The following is an 8539-nucleotide window of genomic DNA, read 5'->3' on the forward strand; positions in this document are numbered from 1 at the left end:
GGAATGCCCGAGTTATGGAATGTCATGATCCATCCATCTGGCAAAGGTTCTGTAGGAGGGCGGCCACGACCTTTAAAGCAAATAATGGCTTTAAACTTGGATAGACTGCTCAGAAGAATAGAAATAAAAGCCAGGTTTTTATTTATTTTTTTTTTCTGTCCCAAAGAATAAAATGGCACTGAAACAAGATTAAAAATGTTTTGTAGAGAGATGTTGTTTTAATAACAAGGTATATGCTTCTAACCCAGACTAAATCCTGCAAAATCACAGATTCCATGACGTTCTCAACTAAAGGCAATAGTAGCAGTAGTTTTTATATAGACTGATTTGTTTGTTTCGTCATTGAATTCTCTTTTCTTTAGTCTTTTTCTACTTATCACAAGCACCAGTATCTACTGGAAAAGTCATACTCGCTTCAGAAACAACTTCATTTTCCATTAAAAATTTTTCACTTGACACTCAGGAATAAATTTGCATCGAGAAACCACCAGATTCACAGACCCAAACAGCCAGAAAATAGCTTATCTCTAAGCCAAGGACTCATGTCTCTCTAAATTACAAATCAGAGACCATTCATCTTTGCCAGGAAGCTTTCAGCAATCTCTGTTACTATACAATTTTGGAGCAAAAAGTTATTTGTTTTTTTATTTTAGAATATAGTGAAGCTGTAAAATACTCCACAAGCATGTGTTTAAATTTTAATTCTAATTTAGAGGATTTTCAGTTACATTCTTCTGGATGGGTTTGTGTTCTCAGCTCTTTATTAGTAGTTTCTGACATTAATACAATGAAATTGGAGAAACGTCAGCCACTGACTTTTCTAGTTATTATTTTTAATCTAGATTGCATGCATAGAGAGACCTCACATGCAGCAATTTCAATAGCAGAAGTTATGTAATTGAAGCAGGAAAAAGACCAGAAGGACCAGAGACAAAAACCCCAGATCACCCTTGTTCACCTCCCCACCACTGAGGTAACACTCTTCATTATTTTTCACAATCACAAAAATGCACTAAAATATTCTTATTACATACAACAGATCAAAAGCAAAAATCAACTTCACTGTTTAAGAATGTGAAAAATCATATTCCACAGTAAGAAGCCTCCCAACAATAAAATTCTCCAACATATTCACAATTTCACACAAATTGCTATCCCACACTTTGCTTGTTGATATACTTTCGTCCTACAGACACAAGCCACACACAGGATCTACAGTTATTAAATGCACGTTAACTTACTCTTCAGTACAGTTTTAATTTTGGTCATCATTGGCTGAACACTTGTCTCTCCATCAGACTGGTGATCACTTTCACCACCGTATTTCTCATTATCTAGTCTCCTTGTTTTGGGTGCTCGAAGACCCTCTTCCAGCAGAGCATCCACATCATTATCAAAGTCATCCTGAAAGAGACTTCATCAGACACTATCCTTCTGGGTCTACCAACCTCCCTTTTCCCTTGCAAAGAGAAAGCAGACATTTTTGATATGCACTTCCATACAGAGAGAAACTAGAAATTTCCAATGATTCCAGTAAAAAGACTGAAAAATAAGAAAATAAGTTTGTGAGAACTAGAATCTACATGATAAAGTGAACTGTAATTGTGTGAGAAGACTTTTAAATACTGTTTTTACAGAAAACTATACAAGCTGCCACACAACTCAGAAGTTTGACTAGAATAGTTTACAGAAGTTCTCAGCCAAAGCTCTGTCTCTGAAAATTCTGCCGTTTTGACTCATGTACTGCACACTTTGAGAAGAGATTGTTTCTTTGTATATTTTTTTCTAGCCACTTGGAAACCTCTTACCCAGCAAAGACCTGTGGATTTACTTACCTCATATGAGAAATTCAAGGTTTCTTCATCCACTTTATCTCTTTGAACGATTGCTTTAGATGTGAACCCTCCTCCTTCTTCATCTATTTCCATCAAATTGTCGGTAAAGTCTTCTAGCTCATCCAGAACTGCAAATTCCACTCTCTTTTCCTGATCAATATCATTTTCATCATCCTTCTTGTCATCACTTTCACCCCCTAGCCCTACAGCTTTACCATTACTACCACCGAAAGGACAAACATGCAAATCCCCATTGACATTATTAATACCAAACTCTGTATCTGCCTTATAATCCTGCTCAATTCCAGTGTACAGAACTTTCCTATCTTTGCTTTTGCAGCTTTCTGTAAAGCTAACACTAATCTTCACATCCTTCAGTAACTTAAGATCTGGGGTGAACTTTCGAACTGACGGTGCATGACGAGCAGTTCTCGGGCTTTGGTCACTACTCTTGGGGTCTATGATAAGACGACTTTTGTAGCAGGCAGATCCCTTTGTGAGCAGCTGTGTTCTGCAGAGACTGTGCGTGTCCCCAGCAGGGGTATCTGACTGTCCATCACCACCAGAGCCAACGTCCATTACCTCTGCGTCACTGGACGTTTGCAGGGGAGGTGGTGGAGGCTGTTCGTTGGGCGGCAGAGGTGGGGGACAAGTGTGATTCTCCACATTCATTTCTCTTGCAGGTTCTTTAGGGAGGGGTGGTACATTTTCATAGTTCTCCATTTTTAAAACTACTGTTTTAAAAAAAACAATGCTTTAATAAATGTTTATCTCTGTATTCCTAACATGCATAAGTCCATCAGGATTGGTTTATCATGTTCTATTCAATATGCAACACTGATGATTCAGTTAAGCTGACTACATTGTTCTTTTCATTAATGTAGACAGCTTTCAGAATCACTGTCTCAATTATTGGAAATCACAATGCATTCAGCTTAAATAGCTGAAGACTAAGAGTGCATCTTCACTGGACAAGCTGGTCTCCTTTTCTTCTTTCAACCTACAAGAGGAAACAAACAAAAAAAGAATTTTGTCACAGGAAAAAAATGGAAATAGTATCCCAGGCAGAAAGAAAACATGTCACTCCTTCCAGCATAAATTTCAAGTAGAAGAGTGACACAGTGAGAAAAGCAGGGTACCCAGATACCATCTTGGATGAGGCTGAAACTAGAGTGGTTTAACTGCTTGAGCTGTACACCAGCACAAGAATTTGCTAAAACAGTTGCCTTTATAATTAGTTGACTATCTCTGCTTGGTTAGCAGGCAGGGCATTAACCATGACAGACTAAAAACTGTGCATTTTGGGGAATTTTTCCCATAATTTGAAACAACCTGGTATTCAAGCCATACTTACCCACACAGCAGAAAGGCTAATTAGTTTACAGTTTAAGACAATCTGCAAAACCAACAAGATTTTAAAGACTATGGTCATGGCTTTTCAAAGTTTAAGTGAAGTTATCAGCTGTTTTTGAAATCTCACAATTTACTAAAATCTCACAGAAAATTACTCTCTAGATAACCAGATATTAGACATTTGATCTTGTATTTTGCACTATTATGGAACTATTTACTCTTTATGTCCAAAGAATTCAGGTCCAGATACATAGCATTACAGCTCAAATTAATTTTGGAAGGTATTTAGAAGCCACTGTTTTAGGGAATTTAACTCGGAAAAAGTATTCAATTCCTCTAGGAAATTTTACAGGGGATAGGGTGTGTTTGTTTAGGGTTTATTTTTCACATTAGGTGGTTCTTTCTACCATGTCTATGATGGCATCTTCAATTGTACTTTTGTCATCTGTGCTGGACCATAAGCACCTAGGGAAAGGAAGGATCATTTCTTACCTGCTTATTTTGGTTTCTCCAAGTCCCTCCATGCCAGACTGAACTAGGCTTAAATCATCCTACAAGCTAGAAACAAAGCACTGTCACTCTGCCCCAGCCAGTCAGCTGGCTGAGTCTGCTCTGTTCAAAGCATTCCCAGCTGGCAGAGAATGTCTACACAAGTATTCTGGAAAGACAAGCTCCAAGATCTTTCCTGTTGCTGTGTAACACTGCAGGCAACAGGGCAGAAGATCTGCGTTGTCATGAGGGACTTAGAGAAACCAAGTGTAATTCTCTCATGCACCTCTATACCAGCCCTGGCAGAACAAACCAACAGCAACATCCAAACACCAGCTGGGGCAAGGCACGAAGCGGGGAATCAGAAGGTATAACAGGATCAATTAAAATTCAGCAACATACAGAAGTTACCTACCTGGAAGCTGGAAGAAAGCGTAATACATAACAGCGCAATCTCTAATTTGGCAACAAAGCAAATTTTGCTGGGGCAGCAGAGGAGTTCTCATATTTTGTGGTGGTTTTTTGATGTGTGTGGGGTTTTTTGATCATACTCAAAACTGTGACACATCCAACATGCCGAGTTTGACATGCATTATAAAATTACTAAGGAAAAAGACCGATAAGAACTCTTAAAATAATCCCATCTTCTCTGATACCAACACATTTTCAGATTGAAAAATGGCTCATTCGCCAATAAAACAAGCAATTCTCTATCTTTAAATCCATTCAATCCTACAAGATGACCATACAACAACCTTAGCAATGAACAATTCCTTCATCTTTCAACAGGTTCTGAAACATACAATGTTGTAGAGAATGCCCCTAGAAATATATTTGTCTAATAATTAACTTCCTCATCTCCAGATTAAAAAAGCAAAAAAAAAGTGAATGACAAATTATTAAATTCTTCGCAGTAAATCATTAAAGTCTTAATTCTGAACAAAAGAATCAAAAGTCACAGCATGAGTTCAGCAACTCCTGGAAACGAAACACCCAAGTCATCTCATTTTTCCACCTTAAAAAGCCTTCTAAAGACTCTTGAAAAGAGCAAGCAGAAGTAGTTCACACAGAAATGAAATACTGAAATCAGCATTCTAGAATTTGAACAAGCAAAGCCTTCCTTTGTGTTCGAGGAGCTACCTGGTCCAACTAGAAAGACTTATTTTTGACACGGCATAACACATGATCATGAATGCCGCTTCCAGATCCCTGATACATGTCCTGCTCCTATGCTCAAGTGTATTTTAACAACACCAATGTCAAAACGTAAGAACTTAACCTTTACCTGCCCATCTTTGGTGGCTCACTGAAACAACACCTCTGCTATTTGCAGGAAAGATGTCTTGTTATTCTATTCAAGCACTGGTAACAAATTCTTGTTGTCTTCCCTTTCTTGCTGGCTGTGAAATGATGCATAGCTGAACGATGAATAGCAAATCACTGCCAGGGATTGTCTGCTCCTCAGTACACACACTGTGCTCAGGAAAAGTAATAGACCAAGATGGGTTCAAATGAGCTTTTCCCATTTCTAGCCATGAACCTGCCACATCCCTAGGGTAAGATAACAGTCTGGTAGTGATGCCAAAAAGATTTTTGCTTTTTTATACATTTATTTGTAGCTCTGTAGACTACTATTATATAGCTCCTTAACTAACTCTAGTACTTTTCTTACCCTTTCTCTTAGATTTTATAACAATAAGCTGACCTTCTAAACACATTCCTGAAATATTGTTTAGTCTTATTCTAAGTAGGGGACCTACAATAAGACATAATAAGAAGTGGGACAGAGAACTGTTGGACCAACTCCAAGGGGCTGACCGAGGGGTGGGTTACTGGGGCAACTGAATCTCCTGCTGATGTACCTGTTAGATAGCCTAATTAATTAACCTTATAATTGTAGAAATCCAGTGCTGGGTGTGCCCATCACCACTGGGACACCTGGAAGCGTCCAAAGAAAGGTCTGCTTGTTACTATTCCAACACTGTTGCAAGGGGTTTTTTCCCTTTTGATCATAGGTAACAGCAGCTCTACAGTTACAATGGGCTACAATACCTGCCTATAAGCTACAAAAAGCAAGGCAGAAGCAGAGGAACACAGGTCCAATTCCCATCTACTTCCCTGCCAGCTGACATTACAATATGCCCTTTATATCAGGGTCTGGGAAAAAAAACCCAAAACAACAAAACCACTGAGCTATCAGGTATTTGGAAAGACAGAAGGGAAGAAAGGCAAAAGGATGAGTTAGATGAGCTTGTAGGTTACAAACAGCCTTAGACAAGGGAACAAATGGGCTTAAGATAAGGGAACATAACTGTCACACACAAACAGGCTCAGCGGACCAAGTTAAATCTGAACGTGAGTCAGTTTGCCTATTGCCATTCTTAATTATATTGTCCTGAAATAACAGTTTCATTCTCTAAGGCTCCACCAAGTTCCATCAACAGTTTCCATACAGATTTGTTCCAAGGAGACACAACACCATTGGCAGCTGCACCAAGCAGTAAAAAACACTGAAAACATGAGTGCACAGCTCATTTTCTGCAGATCACCAACACATGGAATTTCCACATTTTTAACTGCTTGTTCTTATTTTAGCTGATCATTTTTAAAAGTTTCATGTCACAAAGTAAACTCAACAATACAGATACAGGGGGAGACATATAAATGTAATGTAGCAAACTGCACAAGTCCCAACAAAAGCAGAGTAATCTTAGCCTAGTTGTCTTACAGATGTCTTTTAAAGACAGAAAGGAAAAAAACAAAACTACTTTGTTTAATAAGTACTATTGCCCATTCCCACAATCAGACAGAAAAGGGATGGGAGAGAAATACACAGAGAAAGGGGTATCTTTTTTCAAGGCAGGAAACAACCAGAATCTTAAAATTTGTAACCAGCATCGCCCAAACTCAAAGAAAAATTCCCTTCAGTTACAGCAGGTCAGCAGTCTAGTAATGAGTTTAATAAAGAACATATTTTCTTTAAAGATACTTGTAACTGCAGCAAGGAACAGCATACCACAAATTCTCTCTTCAAAAAGTCACTTTTGAAAAGAAACTGTGTCAGAGACTGCTTACTTCACATTCAGTGGACCCCAAAAGGAAGAGTGGCTCAGAGCAAACTCTCCTTATTTCCTAACCAAATACAAAGTCCTCCTCCTCATCCTCCAGCCCCAAATGGCAACTCTGGTGCTGATCCATTAACCCCTTTCGAAGTAATTCCCCACTCACAATCATCTACCTTCTTTTTATTATACCTAGTGTGTCTTTTCAATACATACAGCTCTAGAAATAAGTTAATCCTATTTATCACCACTACTAAAAAAACCAAAAAACAAAAAAAAACCCACCCAAAACAAAACCTGAAGAAACTGAATTTATTTTCTTTAAACCAGAACAGGAAGCACCAAAACAAAATACTTTTTAAGAGAACTACTACATGTAAGAACTCATCTCTTCTCATTATCAGCTGTAGAGTAGAAACATTCTGAACGAAACAACCACTTTGTGTAAGTCAGTCGTCAAGGAAGTTTAAGAAAATGCAGCCAGGGCCCAACAATAACAGTATCAGTGGCAAATACAGACAAGGCTCAAGAACTTCTCTAGTTCATAAAGCTTCATCCCATTTCAGAATGAACAGACTAGATAATTTTGGAAAGGCACACTCAGAAATGGCAAAACAATGGTTGCTTTTAGAGGTTGACCAGTTTTCTGGCAGGGTTTAGATGGTTTGATTAATTATGTAAGACAAGAAAATGATTTACAAAAAAAGGTGAAAATCAGAGCCTAGAAAAGAGAAAATATATTTTTCTTTTCACATTATATATAAGCTTCTTACTTGTAAAGAAGAACAGCACACATAAGGAACCAAATTCCCTTCTCTTTCTCTAAAAAAGCAAAACAACCCTAATGATCAAAAGGAGCTGCCCAAAAACCCTAGCAATCCAACTCCTCATCCAGAATCAAAAATAGGACCCCCTAAGTTTAATTACCTAAACAGACAGAAAAATTTCTCAAATCACAAAAATAAAAGATCTTATTCCAAGACCTCTAACTCGCAACCTAACGGAATAAAGAAACTGAATGTGTTCACCCAATTCCAGTTTATGGTCGAGCAACGCCTGGATTATTCAGGTCTCAGCAGGCAAACAAACTCTGCAGACAAACCCGAAGCCTAAGGAAAGGAGTTACAAAAGAACGAACTGCTTCCAACCAAAAAAAGCTGAAGAAAGCTGGGAGAATTAACGTTTCAGAGGCTGAACGAGATATTTTGCAATTAAAAGAAAGAACACATGAAAAAGAATCCTGAGAGTTACAGAGACACCCCATTACCTTCAATGTACCAAAACTAAAAAGTCCCTGTGCGCCCGCACACACGTTGGTGCCTTCTCTTCCTAACTTTGCCCAGGAGCCGAGACACGCTCCTGTCTCCTGTACAAAGGGGGAACAGAACCCTGGCCGTGCCTCCCTTTGCCACAGACACACACGGACCTGAGGCACGGTGTAGGAACAGCCGGAGCCCATACTCCCCATCACCCCCGGCCGAGGAGGTGCCGAGGGTACAGACATGGCGTTTCCTTCCTTTCCACCATCCTGAACACAATCCCACGGCGAGGTGAGTAGGGAGGTGGCTGGGGGGGGGGGGGAAACGAAAAAAAAAAAAAACACCAACCCAAAACACAAAACCAAAACAACCAAAGAAAAGCCCTAAACAAAATAAAACACAACACCAGCTCTGAGCAGAGGCCGCTCAGGCCGGGCGCAGGGGAAGCGCCGCACGGCAATACCCTCCGGGCAGGGCAGCACCTTCCAGTTCCAGCGATGGGATGTCGGTGCTCGGGGAGAGGCTCCTCTGGGCTCCGGCC

The 8539-nt window shown here is 39.5% G+C and overlaps 1 protein-coding gene across 1 annotated transcript in view; it reads right to left on the bottom strand.

Moving 5' to 3' along the window:
- DGCR8 (DGCR8 microprocessor complex subunit) overlaps positions 1-2835 on the bottom strand; it is a 14119-nt gene extending 11284 nt beyond the window's left edge. The window contains exons 1-3 of the mRNA XM_008634097.2: positions 1836-2835; positions 1242-1404; positions 5-70 (exon numbers count right to left, since the gene is read on the bottom strand). Of these exons, the coding sequence (XP_008632319.2) occupies positions 5-70; positions 1242-1404; positions 1836-2558 (952 nt within the window). The 5' untranslated portion in view covers positions 2559-2835. The remainder of the gene's footprint in view (positions 1-4; positions 71-1241; positions 1405-1835) is intronic.
- Positions 2836-8539: the final 5704 nt, after the last annotated feature.

This window comes from Corvus brachyrhynchos, unplaced genomic scaffold (assembly GCF_000691975.1).
Source record: "Corvus brachyrhynchos isolate BGI_N302 unplaced genomic scaffold, ASM69197v1 scaffold114, whole genome shotgun sequence".
NCBI classification, from domain to species: Eukaryota; Metazoa; Chordata; class Aves; order Passeriformes; family Corvidae; genus Corvus; species Corvus brachyrhynchos.